The following is a 17,811-nucleotide window of genomic DNA, read 5'->3' on the forward strand; positions in this document are numbered from 1 at the left end:
TGTTTTTCCAGCTCCATACTTAAAAGAATTCTTGTGACCTACACTCAAACTTCATGTCTTTCACATTTGTTCAGCAAGTACTTTCCAATCCTAAAGAATCCAGGTGAATTCCTGAGGGGGTGACTGGCAAGCTTTCACTCCTGATTGGTGGGATGCTATCATTTTTAGACATGGAAGGTGTTGAGAGCATGTTGTCTATGAGACCAGCACTTCTTTCTTGAACCGTGAAAGTCTGGAAAGAAAGCCTGACATCACTCTACAAGGAAATGATCTATTACTCCTCAAAGAAAGTTATGGTGCTAAAAGAACCTCCATTATGCTGTGTATTCAGAAAGCCTCAGCTTGAAGGCATTGATTCTTTCATTTATATGCATCTCATCTATGATCTCAAATAAAAATGATAGACAACATTTTAATTGAACATCTTGATACTCAGAAACCTCACTTCCTTTTTATCTTGGTTAGCAGAACACCTGCGGCAGAGACGGTCCTAGTTGTACTGGTGGCTACCCCTTTCACGACAGAGCCTGATGAACAGTTTTGAATTGAACTGAATGTGCGACTGACACCTAACCCTTTCCTCCAGTGCTTGTTCCTACTCTGGCACTGGGCTTTTAACTGATTTAATTGTGCTGGCACAGCATTTGTGCTGGCACAGCATTTGTGCAGCTGCACTGCAAACTGGATGGAGGAATGGATCCAAGGTCAAACAACTCCAATATAGTTATTTATTTTTTTAAAAAATTCAGGTTGGTTCCCTGATGTCAGCCACCAAGCAACTGCATAAACCTTTGTGCTGGCATGGCAACTACTGCTACAGCCTTAAGAGTGGTAAAGAGCACAGCCAACGAATGCTACTTGCCACTTGCCATGACAATCAAGAGATATTACATATGTTAATTAGCTTTCCTTTCAAAGCCTGTACAAGACAGTCTGCTGGAAGCTGCAATTTAATAAGTATTTCTAAGACCAAGGGATAAGAAAATGCACATCTAGTCAGTACATATGATATAACATACATATGCAAATATGATCAGTTGTGATAGCATATGAATTAACTAATGACAAATTAAGAGATTCTATCCACCTCTTTGTGACAAAGTAGGAAACTTTTCAGAACTGGAAGCAATACACTACTACAGTGACAGTCATCATGATGAGACACTTGGTTTTTATTAGAAATCAGTTGCCTATACCAAAGTTCCAAAACTCTTCCCTCTTCCTTTTTCTGGAATCACAAAAGTGAACCAATATGATACTGAACTTGGAAAATTAAGGTTTCCCCAGGTGTCACAGTTTAACTCGAGCTGTTGACTAAGCACCACACAGCCACTTGCTCACTCCCCACCTCCCCAGATGGACGGGGAGTGGAATCAGGAAAAAAAGTAAAATTTGACAGTTGAGATAAGAACAATTTAATAACTGAAGTAAAATAAAAATATAATAACAACAACAATTATAATGAAAAGAAGGGAGATGGGGACAGGAATAAAATCCAAAGGGAAGGGGGTAAAACCCCTCAAGCAAGTGTACAATACAATTGTTTACCACCTGCTGAGTTCCCAAGCATTGACTGGCAGGCCCCAGCCAACTCCTCCCAGTTGGTACACTGAGCATGACCTTCTGTGGTATGGAATATCCCTTTGGCTAGTTTGAGGCAGCTGTCCTGGCTGTGTCCCCTCCCAATTTCTTGTGCCCCTCCAGCCCTCTTGCTGGCAGGGCCCGAGAAACTGAAGACTCAGTTTCCCAGCCACAACAGAAAACATCAGAGTTATCAACATTATTTTTGCACCAAATCCAAACCACAGCACTGCACCTGCTACTAAGAAGAAAATTAACTCTATCCCTGCTGAAACCAGGGCACCAACAGAAACACTGAGCAGCTTTCAGGCAGCTCTTTAGAACAGCATTCAGCTGCATTCAGCCTATCAAGTATCGATTTCACCCCATCACTCGGGCAAACCACATAAAAAAACATGTAAAACTCGGGGGAACAGAAGACAAGAGCATCTAAATAACTCCAAGCAAGGGACGGGTTTGAGATGGAGATAAGCTTAATCGCCACAGCGGGATCCACCGGCCGAGGTCCCGACACACGCCCGCCCTCCCCAGCTCCGTCCCAAACACCGCGGGGCAAGGCCAGGCCAGGCGGCGGCAACGGTCCCCCCGCCGGCCCCACACCCGCTCGCTTGCACCCCGCTTCCCCGGCCCGGGGCAGCCTAAGGCTGTCTCCAACGCCAGAGGCCGAGGGTGCGGCTACAGCAGCAGGCGGACACGGCGGGCCCCGGTCCCTCGGGGGCGGAGGGACACCTACCTTCACAGCTACTTCCGGGGCCGCGTCGACAGCCAGGGCCGGGGGGGCAGCGGGCGGCGCCCGGAGGTGCAGCACGGCGTCGCGGCTGGCGAGCACGGCGGCGCGCTGGGAGCCGCCCTCGGACTCGGGCTCCGAGTCAGGCTCCGAGTCGGAGCCGCCATAGGAGGCGAGCGCGGCGATAGCCGCCGACATCTTGGCGCGGGGGATGGCGGGACGAGCAGGTCCTGGCAGTTCCGCGGAGTTCGCCGTGTCCCTTCCCCCGCAGAACGAGCGGGTGGGGCTGTACCTTAAAAGGTAGCTCATTAAAACGAAAATACGCTCTAAAGGATAAGTTATCGACTTATATGGGATATACAGGTGTCTGAGGGAGTGGGTTATCTCCCTTTGCTGTTGTTGGTGCTTAACCTTTCAGGACTCCCAGGGCAGAACTACAGGCTCCAGCATGCAACGCGGCCCAGGCCCAGCGGGCTCTGCCGAAGGGGTGACGGTCCGGCGGCACGGTTGCCATGGCGCGGACTCTGTCGTCCTGCCGCCTAGGCGGAGGAGTTCCATGGCACCACTCTTGACGGGGAGACGAATGCGAAGGGAGCTTCCCGCTGCCCGTTCCCGAGGAACACGCCCCGGCCGATGACAGGGGCACGAACCCGAGCGCTCGTCCGCGCTGGGCGCCGCGCCCCCTCCCTTACGGCCTGTCACGGGCGCTTGGGGTTTCGTCCCACGCCCGCCTGCGCCTCGCGTGACGGCGGGGGAAAACGTTCAACAGCGGGTGGGCGCGACAGCTCGTGGGCGCCCGCGTCCTCCCGTACACAAAGGGCTTCCGCGAGCTCTTCGGCAGCGAGGCGACAGCGGAGCGGGCCGCCACACAGCCTAGGCGCCCGGCGCTGCAGGGCTGCTGCTGCCGCCCGGGCCGGCTGCGCCCCCGCCGCTTACTCCTGAGATCCCACCGCCTCAGCCCGAGGCGGGCTGTGCCGCGGGGAGCCCCGCCCCCTCCCGCTGATTGGCCGCCAGCAGCCGGCTTCGGGCGCATCACAACGGCGGGCCCCGCCCCGCCCGTGCCTGGGAGAGGGAGCCGGCGGGCCGGACTGTACCACCTGCCGCCCGCGGGGTGGGGTGGGCTCGCCTTCCTCACGTCGCGGGGTTGGGGGGGCGGCGCATGGACCAGCCCGAGCATCGGGCGGGGGGGCCGGGGCCGACGGCCGGGTAAACATCCCTGCCTCCCGCCTCCCCCCTCCCGCCTCGGCGCGCCGGGAGAGGCCCCGCCTCCGGCGCGCACACACACACACACGCGCGCGCTGTCCTGTGCCTATTGTGAAGCCTTCGGGGGAGCTCCGCGCCGCCGCCGGGGCCGCACGCGCCCCGCCGCCTCCCCCCGCCCGCGGAGCCGCCGGCCGGCCGCGGCGCGCGCGGAATGGCAGGCGCCGTTTGAAGTTCCAGCGCCCCAACGGCTGCGGGGGCAGCGCGAGGCGAAGGCGGAGGGAGGGGCTGAGGCGAGCGGCGTGAAGGTGCGAGGCGAGGGGAGGCAGCGCACGGCACCGGGCCGGCCAGTAAGTGCCCCGCACCCTTCCTCGCGGCCCCCGCGGGGGCGGGACCGAGCCCGCGCCCCCGCTCCCCTTCCCGGCGCCGCGAGGCGCGCCCGCCCCACAAAGGGACCGGCCCCCGCCAGGTGCCGGCCCCCTCCCCTTTGTCCGCGCCCGTGCGGCGGGGGGGGGGGGGGCGGCGGCGGGAGCGCGGGGAGCACGTCGCGGCCGCGGAGCCCCGTCCCTCCGCCGCCCCCGCCGGCAGGGGCAGGGGCAGGAGGGGGCCGCGTTGGCGCCGGAGCGCGGCGCTTTCCTCTCTCTCCCCTCGCCGCCCCGACCGCTCGCCCCGCTGCCCGTGCCCGGCGAGGGGGCGGCGGGGTCGCCTGGCGGGGAAGGTGGGGTCAGCGGGCAGCGGCCCGGGCGGGGGGGCGGCGGGGGTGACGTCAGCCGCAGCCAGGTGCGAGCTGCGGGGCGGGCCGGGCCGGGGGCGGCGGGCGGGCTGAGGTGCGGTGCTGTCCCCTCCCGGTCGGCCGGCGCCGCGCCGCTGGGCTGGCCGGGGCTCGGCGGGCAGAGGCGGGGACGGGCGGCGGGTTCGCCGTTGGCGGGCGAGGGGATTCGATCCGCTGCGCGGCGGATCTGCCCCCGGAACACTGCTACCATTGTTCGGCTGGCGGGGGATCGCGGCTGGCCGGGGATCGCGGCTGGCCGGCGGCGGGAGGAGCACGGAGCTTCCAACTTCTCCGGGCGGCAGAGCGCCCGTCCCCCGGGGCGGGATACATGGCGAGGGGAGCGCGGCGGGGCTGGCTGCAGCGCCGGGTGGGCGCCTCGCACGGGCTGGCACCTGGAGCAGCGCGGTGCCGTGACTTCCTTCCCGGCTGCATGTGCTTCCAGAATTAAAGTGAACATACAGTGACATCTAATTGTGGCACGGTGGCATTTGATCAGATTAAATGCGCGAGTCTGATTTTTTCCACCCTTCTCAGCAGTCGCGGTTTTAAACGGGTACCTTAGCTTAAGAAGGTGTAACTTGGCTTCTTTTTGAAAAAAATGGTAGAAAAAATGTAAGGGTAAATAGAAAAGTGTGCACGGTGTACGGAGTGTGGAGCAAGATGCTGCGTTTAGGTCTGTTTTACTAAACAAGGACCTGCCTCTTCTTTGTATGCTAGAATCAGGATCTTAGGTAACTAAGTCCCACATTTTCGACACTGAGACCTTTCTTTTTGCATCTCCAACAACTGAAAATACTACCCTTAACTAGCAGTTCATATGGTAATGAGTTAGACTTTCTCTTAAATGTATGGATGATACATCTGCAAGTAAGGAAATCTACATGAGCTTCATGTGAATCACTGCTTATTAATATCTAAAGTGGGTCTTCCACTGCAGTCCATTTGTTTATTAGCTGTAATTGTTAACTGATTCCATACGACTGCATTCCTTTTTCTCTTGGCATGCCGATGCTGGGTGTTGTCTGAAGTTGAAAGGTGCGCTTCCTGAAAAGTGAAATATTTCAAGATCTATTTGTGCAACCAGTCTGTGACATTTTAGCTGGAGAATTGTGTTGAAAATGATTGAAATGGTTCTGCTTTATTATCCTTGGATCCGAAATGTTTGATTGACAAAGCTTTGGTAGTTTGCTTAAGTATGTTCAGCTACGTTGTGTCCAAGCATTGCCAGTGAAATTTAAGTCATATGGGATTCTAGATGCTTTCATTGTAGATCCTATGAAAATTACTTACTGGTTTAAGTTAGTTGCTTTTCTGGTACCAGCAGGCTAGTATATAAGCAAGCACACAAGAAGTCGTTCAGTGGAACGCTGTTCTGAAGTTTCTCTTTGCTTAAATCGTAGCAAGGACTAATTTTTAGCAAGCATGCAGATGCCATTTTTGAATATGAAATACTGACTTGACTATGCTTCAGATCTGTAGATGGATGATATACATGGTTATCTAAAATCTGGTTTTACTGAAAAAGCTGAGGAATTGCTGCTCATCATCTATGTGGAGATAATATCACATAGTGACTATTGACTGTATATTTGTGAGTTGAAGAAGAAGCTGATTAGTATAAAACAAATGAAGAGTGATACAGCTTTTAAAAAAGTCTTTTCATTGATTACTGTATGCTGTTAAGTACGTTCTGTTGTAATCGGGTTCCAGAAAACATAGTATGTTATGTGTTGGATGCTGCTGGTTCTCCAGGCAGGGTGGGAGGTGATTTGGGTTATTTGGCTTTCCTTTGCATCCAGCTTTTCCGCTGCTGTTTTTCCTTGCAGTCACTGCACCTCTCTTGCTTTGGTTTCTCCAAAGGAAGATAAAAATTTCCTGCTTTGTACAGCACTTTTGCATATAAAAAGGGCCTTTTGGCACATTTGTTACTAGTCCAGATGGTGAATACTATACCAAGTATTACCATGCCTTCCTTTTTTCCCCAGGTGAAAGAGGAAGAAGTATTTTAAAAGGCTAGTTCCTTGAGCAGTAGAAGCCTGGCATCTTACCCTTTTTCTTCTTTTTTTAAAAAAATACCACAGATGATTGTAAGCTCTAATTGATTTTTTTTTCCCCCTCCGTTTGAAACATTTATAGTCTCATCCTTTTGTGGGTCATCTAATGTGTAATAAGGTCTTAATGCGTACTGCAGCCTTTCCCTTGGTCAGGACACTGCTAGCATCTTGATTTCATGAACTTAGCATTTTCTTTGCCGGTTATCTTTGAGACCTCTACCCTTCTGTCAGATTTGATTGGATTCAGCCATCTAGTTTTAAAGCGGAGGAACCCCCCTCTCCTCCCGCACCACTTCCTCCGTGAGACTAACTTCCTTAAAAAGCTGGGGTAAAATACTTAAGTTTTACCTGAACATTTTACAATTTTTCTTTCACTCTTTCTTTTTTCCCCTGTAGTAGGTAATGGAAGTCTATTCCCCCGTGTTCTTATATGTATTTTATCCTACTTTCTTTTCCCTTTACTTGCTCGTTCATAGTTCTTTTTTGTTGCTTTCCATGATGGATGTTCTTTATATCAGACCCTGTGTTTTCTGTTGGTTTTTCTTTCCCAGAGAAGATGATGCATATAATCCTGCTTCTTCTGTTTATATATATATGTATTATTTATATATTTTTTTAACACTCTTAAACTGCTATCAACCCACTTGCATGTACACTCACTTCTCATCCACCAAGATCTGTAAGTCTGCATTTTGGAGGCAAAAAAAAAAAAGCACCCAGATACTTCTCAGACAGAGGGTTGAACTAAAATACGAGGCTCTATTGTCTGTGGGAAATACAGAGTTTGAAAGAAAAGGAGGGTTTTTTTCCTTTGTTCCTGTGCCTTTGGCCGCTGAGAAAAGGTGTCATGATAGAAGTCTTATCGAGTTGCTGTTACTGCATCACATTGGGCCTTTTTTACAACCTTCTGCTTGTGTGTCTGATGCATCTTAATGTACTCAATTTAACTGCTTGGAGAGTGAAGCACCTTTTATAACTCATGCTCTGCTTTTTCTACCACCTAAGAGCCTCTGACTGCTGCAAGGGTGATAATACCTCTTTTCCAGTTTTTGTTTTTTTGGACTGTGTCCCAGACTCTCAAAGATAATCAAGGCGCCAGATTGCAATAGGAGTTCTGTGTTCCAGTACATCTGTGAATCAGTCTCTTAAGTTTTTTGGGAGAGATCTCGAGGTCATCTGACACAGATTACAGGCTCTATATTTCATGTTTACAAGACATGGTTTCAAAGTAAAAAAAAGATATGGGATAAGACTGGAATGACTTAGACTGTGGTACTTATTTCAAATGACTTTGCAAACAATATTTTTTTTGTAGAGCCACCTCCTCCCTAGAGGTCAGAAGCTGTGTAGCCTCTTTGAGAACTACTCAAGTACTTAAGCAGTGCTGTGACCTGCATTTTACGACACAGGTTGAACAAAGAATCTGTCGGAGAGGCAGCAAAACGTAGTTACAGACTTCCAGGAAAATAAACTAATTAGCATAATTAGAAATTTGCATATATTTAATTTTAGATTTTTTAATTCTCTGAAAAATGTTTTTTTAAATCTGTTAAAGGACAGAAAACGTAATCAAAAGCGTATACGTTTCTAAAGATCTATCTGTTAATGTAGGTGCCTGTATTTTTGAAGGGGTGGGAAGCTAAATTGAATGCTAGCTTACTTATGCTAGTATGTTGGTATAGTAAATTACTGGCACACAAAGAACTACAGAATAACAAAGGTAGTTACATTTCAACAAAACAGGTAATGAAGAGCAGAAATAATGAAGTTTAAATGAGTTAATACCTGGCTGTTGATGTTAGATTTTACGTTAGATGTTAGTTGTTATGTTAGATTAGTTAGTTGTTAGTTATTAGTAGTTATTAGTTAGATTAGTTAGTAGTTACGTTAGTTAGTTTGGATTTAGTAGTTAGTTAGTTGTTAGGTGATGTTAGATGTTACGATTGTACACATGAATTTAATCTTCTGACAGCAGGATCCAAACAGAAGTAGGTTGTTATGAATGCTGTGTCTGACACTTAAAACTTACTAGAAAACAGGTTATCTATTCTAAAGCCAGGTGGGGTTTTTTGGCATCTAATAAAAGACATTAAATTCTGTTGAATCATTTTGTATAGCTAAGATATTTGTACTGGTTTTTTCCCTTTTTTCCTGCTCTGTGGTAAGCTGCATTCATTTACTGGGAGTATTAATAGAGTCTCTGTTCTCTATCTGGCTCTTGTTTTCACAGATTTGGAGAACCTCAATGTACTTGATTCCAATTTGATAGAAATTGGTCAGTAGATTTTAAGTTACTGAAAGAGAGCTTCCAACAAATACACTGCAAGTGATCTCAAAATTTGTGCAGGAAACAGGTCTGAAAATTGTTCGGCACTCTTAAAGAAAAAACATGTGCATGTAATTCTCATCCCTTACAGTTGCAACTGCTTGTAGATAGAAGCATACAATGACAACAGAGACTGATGCTAGACTCAGTAGTACTAACTAGTATTACTAACATAGTTAGTACTGCTTCTGCAAAGGTAATTGCGCCTCACTAATCTACTAGGGTTTTTCATTGCAGTAATAGCAGAGCAGATTAAATTTTAATATAGTTCTCATTTGCATATACTTTTTAAAGGTGTAATGGAAGGTTCCTTACACCAGGCTATTCAATAAAGAAGCCGTGATGTGAGAGGTAAAATAGTTTCATGGGTCACAAAAATCTCTTGAGAGGAAATAACAGTAATAAATGCTAAGTTATAGGAGGCTTAACATTTTGTCTTAAATGAGGAGGTGTTCAATATTTTATATTAATCTGTAGAATTTGATTTATAAAGTAACAGTATTTGCTGAGGATTCAAAACTGTTTCATCGAATTCAGACATACTGGAAAGGTCACCTGAGAAGTGTAAGCAAGCTGTGTGAAAGGACTGCAGGATGACAGGTAAAACTGATTGTTGGTTTGTGCAAAACTGTGTTTTGGAGGCAGAAAATAAGATACCATTTATATGTGTCAAAGTTCTTAAATTAGTAGTAATATAACAAGAACGTTTGGACATCGTTGCAGTTTGCTGAGGTATCATTAACCAATTTATAGCTGTAATCAGAAGTGGGGAAGAAGCACAGAAAAGGAAGTACCATTCTATACACATTCCTTAATTCTTACCTGCTGTTCAGAGTGTGTTATTAACTGTCAGTTCAGAAAAGATGAATCAGAGCATTGTGGAGTTTGATACAAAGGATATGGCCGAGTTTTTCAAGGGATTGAAAAGATTGAAATAATTTACACCAGGAAATGTAACACAGATCTAATAAGTGAGGATTGGGAAGTTACAAAATAGTTGCAAATTTATGCTCTCCAATAGCAGATGTAAAAGAAAAATGCTGCATTCAGTAAAAGGTGATTTGTTGAAGCCATACTTTTTTGGAGGGAGGGAGGGAGGAATTGAGAATTTTTCCCAGCTTCCACTCAGTGTACCTGTATTTCTCTCTGTGTATGTGTGCATGTGTCAGTTACTCAGTGTTGGACTGTTTCTCTTGAATACACAGAACCAATTTAAACTCCTTGCTTTATTTGCTTCAAACCAGTAATTTGAACTTTGCTCTTTTTCATCAGATATGACTGCTCAAATAAATTAATATTCATTGCAGTGAGGTATTCTTGGTCTCCGATAGCGGAAATGAATTTTGTAATTTCTGGGCTTTGGAGTAGTTTTCTGGCTGTTTGATGTAATGAACTGTTTTATACAAAATGAAACAGTTCAATTCAGGGGGATAATGATAGAATTTCTTACATCAGTGTGTTGAATATGGAAATGGCTTGTAGTATGGGGATGGCCAGTTTGAACACAAACCATGGATGAAAACTGATGTTTGAGGAGAAGCTGTCTTCGATCAATACAATAAGTTTATAGTGAAGGTGTATAGCAAAGGAGCATCAGAGTTCTTTTACTGGTGGAGTCTTCTTTCACGTTAACTCTTTTCTTTAGTATCTGTATAGCACTGTATAATAGATGCACAGGTTATGGAAAAATGGAAGAGAGATTGACACTAAGTTACTTTACTGGTAGTACTTTCACTAAATACTGTATGACAGTGGCTTGTCCAGCAGCACCCAGTTGCCACCTATAAAATAATGGCTATGGAATGGCCAAAATCAAAGTTGTCAGCTGTATTTCTGCAACTTGGTACTGTTCATCATTTGAGGGTCCAGAATCTTTTACCGCTAAACCCATTCAGGGTGGTGATGTGGGTTCAGATAGACTGTCTGCCAGATCAGCTATACCAGATAAGCAGAGTCACTATTGAAGCGCCATTGTTGGTAGCTGAGAGCAGTCTTCCACAAAATTTTCTCATTATCATAAGTCAAAACAGCACCCTTCATAATGTTTTGGCACAGACCTTCAAATATTTTTTTTTAAAATAGGAAAATAACTAGTTATAAATAACTTGATAATATGTGTGAACTTAAGTAGTTCAGCCAGCTCTCGTAAAAATGGCATGCAGAGTCAGCTTTTCAGTAAAAAAAGGAAGTGCTTAACTTGTTAAATCTTGTTCACCCACTAGCCACTGACTCTGTGTGCAGAAATGCTTAGAGAGGTCTTTTACGCTCAGCTGGTTCTGCCTTTTTGTTGATATTAAAGGAGAGGGCTGTGATTGAAAAACTTTTCCAATTGTGATTCCATGTGCAGTTTTGAAACTTCCTAGGCTTGAGAACACAACCAAAAATACGGATTTGTCATAGGTGCTCTTTCTTTGGAAGCCTCTCCTCAGGAACAAAGCCTTTACAGAAGTTGTGTAATTTGTGGAGAGGGAAATCTCACTTCTGTGCCTCCCAGCTACCCAATATGGCAAATGTCAGCCCTTGCTAGTAATACAAGACAGTGGTATTTATTACATCTTAATACACCAAGCAACGTGCTCTAGTTAATCCTGCTTTGGACAACCTCAAATGTTCTATGATTATATGATCTTCGTATAATAGCAGGAAGAAAAAATAATTCAGGAGAAGTAATAGGTAGCCTAGAGTGCTGTAGAGGTAGTAATGAAAGTTTCTGACGTTGCAGTCTGATCTGAATTTGTTCTTGTGAAAATACATCAAAAATGATACAGTAAGTATTTGGTTTTGCAGAGGATCTACATTGCAGCTGAAGAATGGCATTATATGGCAGAATACCTATGCATATAATTCATATACCAAATGAACTGATGTTATTCCATAGTCTTGAAGATTCAAGACCACTGTGCTCTGGAAACTTCAGATGTAGCTACCCACTTAAAACAATACTGTCTGCATCCCCAGGTAAGACAGCGGAATGCTTTCTGTGGCTCTAGCTAGCATAAGTGGTCTATTAAAAACATAGATTTGAGTTATAAAGGATTTAACGGTTTTCGTTTCCCATGAGAATGAACTTCAAGCAAATCTACCTTCAGCAAGTTCCATGATACAGGGACAGGTTCTGTACAGTTCAGTCCAAAAAGAGTATATGTTCTACCAGCTGTGATGTTTCCAGTAATGGAAGTCAAGTATTGGGGATTATCTGTGGCTAGCCTATCGAGCTAGGCTTTTATCCATTCTACTCCTAACTATAAAAAAGATTGTATATCTTTGTTTACGAAAGGAGAAAAGTTTTATTAACAAGGAGAAAGATTTTTTTTTTTTCTCGTTGGAAGAGAATTTGACCTCTGTTCCATACCTGTGGCTGCTTTGCTGCTAAGAAGATTATTTTATTCCAGGATGACAAATGTACATGTCTTTAAGCTCTGGACAGGTTTGTGTTTTTCCTACACACTCATCTGTCTTACCTGCAGGAAAGTTCAGAATGGGGCTTCATTATTCAAATCTTCACAAGTACTGGCAGTATTCATAAAAAGATTTTATAGTAGTGATGTTACATCAAAGGGGAAAAGGAACTGTTACGGCTCCTGAGTCCTTACTTTATGCCTCACATAGCAAACTCTGAGTTGCAGTTGGGGCAGATGGGTTTGGTTCTTAACATCTGCCATACTTGTTAAGATTCTTGAAGCACTAATATATTTATAGGCTGTCTTCTAGTAAACTCTAGGTTCCTCACAAGTTTACTGTCTGCATTTTCAGTAGAGATCTGATCAGTGTGGTCAAGAGATTATTCTCTTGAAACCTGCAGACCATCCCTTTGAATGTCTGTTGATTTGTTTTAATACACCATAGCATGTTATACCTTGTTGTGGTGTATCAGTGTTGCCCAATGATGGGACATCTTGATGAATGTATACACTTGAAATTTTTCTTGGCTCTGAACTTCTGACAGCAACTGAACACACTCTCTGCTTAGACATTAGAGAGTTTCCATGGGAAACAGCCAGTTAACGATTAATGTTGTCCTAAAGCAATACTTGGTAAGAAATTTTATGTAGAATAACCTATTGGTAAAGTCCTTGTTACTTTGAATACTTTCAGACTCATTCCCCGTCACATAAAATAGTCCCTTAATTCTGTCTTTCATTGTTCCTGGGAATACATTGAAAAGCAAAACCGTTTGTGTATAGAAACAAACTAAATGGGTCATCTTCTGTGTCTTGAGTATTTTCAGAAATGTAAGCACTTCCCCTTAGCTCAGTATTTGCACATGGAGCACTGGCTACCAATGCTGTTCTTTGAGCATGAATGTAGCATCCAATCCTTTTGTGTGGTACGAAGCAAATGTTTCAGTTTTTCATAATCCCAAACCATATGCTTGTTGTAGATATTCTAGCCCATCCTTGATTATAATGAGCTGCTTCACTCATAGCTAGCCATTTTTCCTTTGAAACCCTCTGTATCATTAGAGAAGGAATCTTTTTAGAAGAAAGATTAACTTTCTTAAGCAAAAAGATAAGGATATGATTTTAAAATGGAGGCAACTAGAAAAGAAAACCCTAAGAACTGTATTATGCAGTCATAAAACAGATGTTGATTTACTTTTCTGGTTGTTGGTCAGTTTTTGTTCGCTCTAGCTAACATGCTTCAGAACTAAGAATGTGTCACGAACAACTGGTTTAGGTCAAGTTGCTGAAAGAATCACCATCAAAGGTATGAGCAAAATAGTTTTAATAGGAATTTTAAGAGTGTGAGTTTACGAAGTTCAATGGCAAGGTTCACTGTATTACTACATAGGTAAATCACACAAAGAACAATCAAATTAAAATTAAGCTGGAATCATTTACACAGAGACCAAAGACATAAAAGGGTAAGGGAGATCCTCGCATTGGGTCATGAGGTTCAGAGTGGACCCCCTTGCTTTCCAAATTCTTAAGTGCGGCTAGATCCAATCTTAGTCTCAGACTCTGACAACAGTTTATATTTAAAGGATGTCTAAGGTTTATTGACAGTTTAATGTTGATCATAAGACTTTAGCAACACTTAATCATTGACTAATTTATCATTTACAAAGTGGATCAAGGATTCAAAATATTAATATTTTTACTATATTATTATTCTGAGGTTCCTTAAGACAATTCACACACATATGTATGCTGACACAAAGGATTAGCAGTATAGAGATATATGTGCAAAGATGTATGCCTGTTAAAAGTTCCTCTTGACTTCAGTGAAATACTCATGTTGAATTGCATTTCTCAGCGGGTGAAGGATTGAGCCTTGAGAAGCAGGAAGATCAGCCCAGGCTCCATTGTCAGCTTTTGGTGATGGTCACCCTAGTTTCCCAAACTTGGGAGTTTCTGAACTCTGAGAGGTGTCCCACTCAGAGGGAGATGCTGTTCACAGCCCACTGTGGTCCAGGAGAGCTCAGAGGGCCTCACTTAGGACTGCTGTTTTATGAGTTTGGAGATTACTGGCTTTAGTTATCAGTAATTTTCCATCCTGGCTGCAATCTGAGTCTGTAATTAATAGAATTAAACAAAAAAAATCCATTGACGTGGTATTGTACCACTCGGAGTCATAATAAAGAGTGTTCCCAAGCTTGTTAAGGAATGTTCAAGGCAGGCAGGTGGTGGTGGTGTTCAGATAAGGAATGTTTCTGGTACAGCCAGTGCAGTTTTCCACCTCAGCTGTGCAAAAGTTGCTAGTACGGTCAAGGGACATTTAACTGCCCAAGTCATGACACAGAGGCTAAGGCCCAGTGGGGATTCATGAGATCATAGGGTGGCCTGGGGGAAGGGGTAAGATGCACCATCACAGGATGCTGCTTGATGGTAACCTTCTAGAAGGCTGAGAAGGACTTTGAAGGACAGGTTCTTCTCTACCTGTTTTATGCCTCCTTTTTCAGGAATTCATAAGCATGCACTGTAGCACTTTCAAACATGCACTATAAACATTTTTAATCTTGGTTTCTGACCTTCCTCAAAAGTTTCACTTGCAACATAAGGCTTTTCATATATTTCTTCTGACTTGCAACTTGCCTATTTTTCATTTTTGCAGGTTAGCAGTTTGTTAATTTTCAAGATGTTAATGTCCATTTAGATACCAAGGCACATCTGTTAGCCTTATTTTTAGAGTACTTGGCTATCTCTAAGCTTGAGTTGCAGACAGAATGATAGATGGTTTTGATTTCATGTTGGAACACAAACAACCCTTTTTTACATTGTTCTTGAAAAGATTGTGGAGAAGCCTAATTCACCTGTACTTGGGAACAGTACTTTGACTCCAAAGATACACTTAAAAAAATATATATTGTGTCAGGACCTTACTTCTGTAGGAATGCTGAAGTATCTGGAGTCTTGTAGAAAGACAATGCATGTTCACTACACAGACTTACAGACCTTTAAAATGCAGACATTTTAGGATACCTAAAACAGACAATAAAACCTTTGAATATAATGATAATAATCATGTAATCATGTTGTTCAGATTGCAGTTGGGTTTTTTTTCTGCCTTCATGAAAATTTATAACTGGTAAATGGTGGTCTCAGTGTAGTGCATGTATTAATTTTAGGTAGAATTATGCAAGTTTTGGAGGTAAGATTTAATAAATGACATGCAGATCTATTTAAAATAGTAACTTTCTAGATTTAATGGGGCAAAACGATGCTAATTACTGATACGTAATAATTTTTCTTTTATTATAAATGCTTTGGGTTTTGATGTAGATGTAATTAGAGTGCGTTGAAATCACTTGTTATCTAAAGTTAGAGAAAGTTTATAGTAAAAATGAAACATACTGTAATTATTACATTTTTGGAAAGTAAAAGTATCGCTCATACTAATTGTACAGCTGTTCGGATTTTAAAAATATACTATGTAAAAATATGTAAAAGATAACCTAGGGAGATAAATTTGTCTATTAAATATAGTTAGCGTGAATTGGGCAGATGAGCAAATGGCATCAAATTTGACTCAGGTCTGAGGCCAATAGGAGTCAGAACTTAGTATTTTTGATGGACATGCCTGTGCATTATAAAGCTTATCATGAGAACTAGCATTACTACTGCCACAGATAAACAAGGAGTAAATGGATCTAAATGTGTACTAGCTTCTTCTGTTATTGCTTAACTTTTCTATAAACCAACCACTTTTGTTCCAAACTTTCTATGTCAGAAGGACAAATTTGTGTCATATTCTTGCAAAGTCTTCAGTTTAAATTTTTCTTGAGCTGCAGTTATTTTTAGCATATCGAGCTTTTTATGGAAGTGTATTTTGAAGAATATCAACATGAAAACCTATTTAGAAAACCACGGCCTTTAACAGTCCCTCCCTCCCCACTGTTACTTCTTCAATTTTCGTGTGTCAATTATATGACACGTTGTCTTTTGTTGATGAAATCAGAATTGGGTCATTATACAGGACTCCTGCTTAATAATTTTAGCATGCTTCTCCTGGGATGCCACTTCTAGACTTTCGTAAAGATTCAAAAACTACTACTCCAAAATCTCAGGTAACTAGTATGTATTATATAGGACAATATTTTTGATAAGTTTGATTAACATTGGGGAAATTCATATACTGAATCTTTCATAAAATCAGCAATATTAAGAAGGTACCTTACTTGACAGTAAAGTTAGGAAGTTTCCCTTACTGAGTATGAAAACCAACCTAAAGCTCAGCATGTTTAGAATGTATAATTTCAGTTTAATAGCTATAATTTAACAAGTATTAATAGGAAATGATGATAATTTTTGTCTTCTTCAATACACAGTGTGTTTTTGTTCCCTCTGCTGCAGTTTGGATTTTTGTCAGAAAGTTGCAGAATGAAATTAATGCCTGTCAACTTAATTGAGACTTAGTTACAGTCTCATCTCTTCTGCAAAGTGTGCGTGAAAATGAAAGGAGAGAGGAAGTGGTTTGGCTTTGTTTTAGTGCTAGTTGAGTTACGGTGTGTCCAGTATATGAGACTTTGAGATAGAAAACACAAACTTCAGGGATCTTGTTTTTCAAGAAGGTGGTGTTGGATTGCTAGGCTTTAATCAGGGAGCTGCGACTGTTACTGGTTGCGGACTTTACCATTTTAAAAAAAAGGTGTCAACTGCTTGCTGCTTTTGGCTGTGGCTAAAAATTGCCAGGCAAATCATCAGTCTTTGATGTCTTGTCCTGTTTAGTATCTACCTACATTTTTCTAACAAATAAAATGAAAACCATGTCAGACTTCCTGAGAATGTACATTTTTTCTTTATTTGCTTTTGAAGGTTGTTGTCTGTCTTCTGAGTTTGTAACGTCTTTTGTTGTAATAACAGAGAATTTTAGAAAGTTACTGAATGAAATATAGAAAGGCTCTTTGGAGGATGTGTCGTGTGTCCCAGCCACCGAGTCATACAGTAATGCTTGCTCTTTTTGTGCTGTTGTGAATCTTGAATTGTTTTGTGGTTAGTGGAACAACTGCAAAGGGAAGGTGAATAGTTCTAACTTGTGTTTGTCTATAGAGTATCTTCAACATATGTATTCTTTCCCATGGGAAGCAGGTATGCTTTTAAACTCCCAGAAAGCCAAGGAAGATGCTTCGGCTTTGCAGGGGACAGACCTAATGTCAAAGATGGGTACTCTTTTTCGTGGCCACGTTTTGTAAGAGAAAATAAGGAAATCTGCTTCATTCTCTGAAGGAGTGAATGTCAACAGCTGTGTTCATCTTTACTGGATAAAGAAGCTTGCCTATAGGTTTAAATTTGACATATGAAATCTAGAAAAGGGTTGGAATATAAAATTCACCTGTCTTTACTGTCATCCATAGATATTTCTTTTTAGTTCTTTGGGTGTGGGGTTTTTTGTTTGTTGGTTTTTTTTGTTTGTTTTTTTTTTTTTTACATTATACCCTTTCCACATGATACCATATGTGGGTAGTCCAGATTCTTAAATGAGGATTGTTCCCTGAAAGGCAGTCCATACTGCCATGGGCATAGGATGGGGCTGAGGCAGAGCTGGCTCATATGTCTGGAACAGATAGCTGCCTTCAGCACTCCAGGTAGACAAACTGTAAATGTTTTATTAGATCTAGAGATTTGACCGAATGGTATATAATGCAAAGTTGCTTGACACAACATGTAAATAAAATCAGGTTGAGGGGTTTTTTTGTGTGAGAATAAAGCTG

The 17,811-nt window shown here is 43.1% G+C and overlaps 2 protein-coding genes across 3 annotated transcripts in view; one reads left to right on the plus strand and one right to left on the minus strand.

The window, feature by feature from the left end:
• Positions 1-2,535, minus strand: part of CDC40 (cell division cycle 40) — a 40,490-nt gene extending 37,955 nt beyond the window's left edge. Inside the window, exon 1 of the mRNA XM_055713657.1 lies at positions 2,315-2,535. Coding sequence (XP_055569632.1) covers positions 2,315-2,506 — 192 coding nt within the window. The 5' untranslated portion in view covers positions 2,507-2,535. The remainder of the gene's footprint in view (positions 1-2,314) is intronic.
• Positions 2,536-3,419: 884 nt separating this feature from the next.
• The window catches only part of WASF1 (WASP family member 1), a 99,859-nt gene continuing 85,467 nt past the window's right edge, over positions 3,420-17,811 (plus strand). Inside the window, exon 1 of one of the 2 annotated variants that reach the window (XM_055714870.1) lies at positions 3,420-3,858. The gene's annotated coding sequence lies outside the window, so the exon portion shown is untranslated. The remainder of the gene's footprint in view (positions 3,859-17,811) is intronic. The other variant, XM_055714869.1, reaches the window with a different exon arrangement.

The sequence above is a fragment of the Falco cherrug genome, chromosome 6 (assembly GCF_023634085.1).
Source record: "Falco cherrug isolate bFalChe1 chromosome 6, bFalChe1.pri, whole genome shotgun sequence".
Taxonomy (NCBI): Eukaryota; Metazoa; Chordata; class Aves; order Falconiformes; family Falconidae; genus Falco; species Falco cherrug.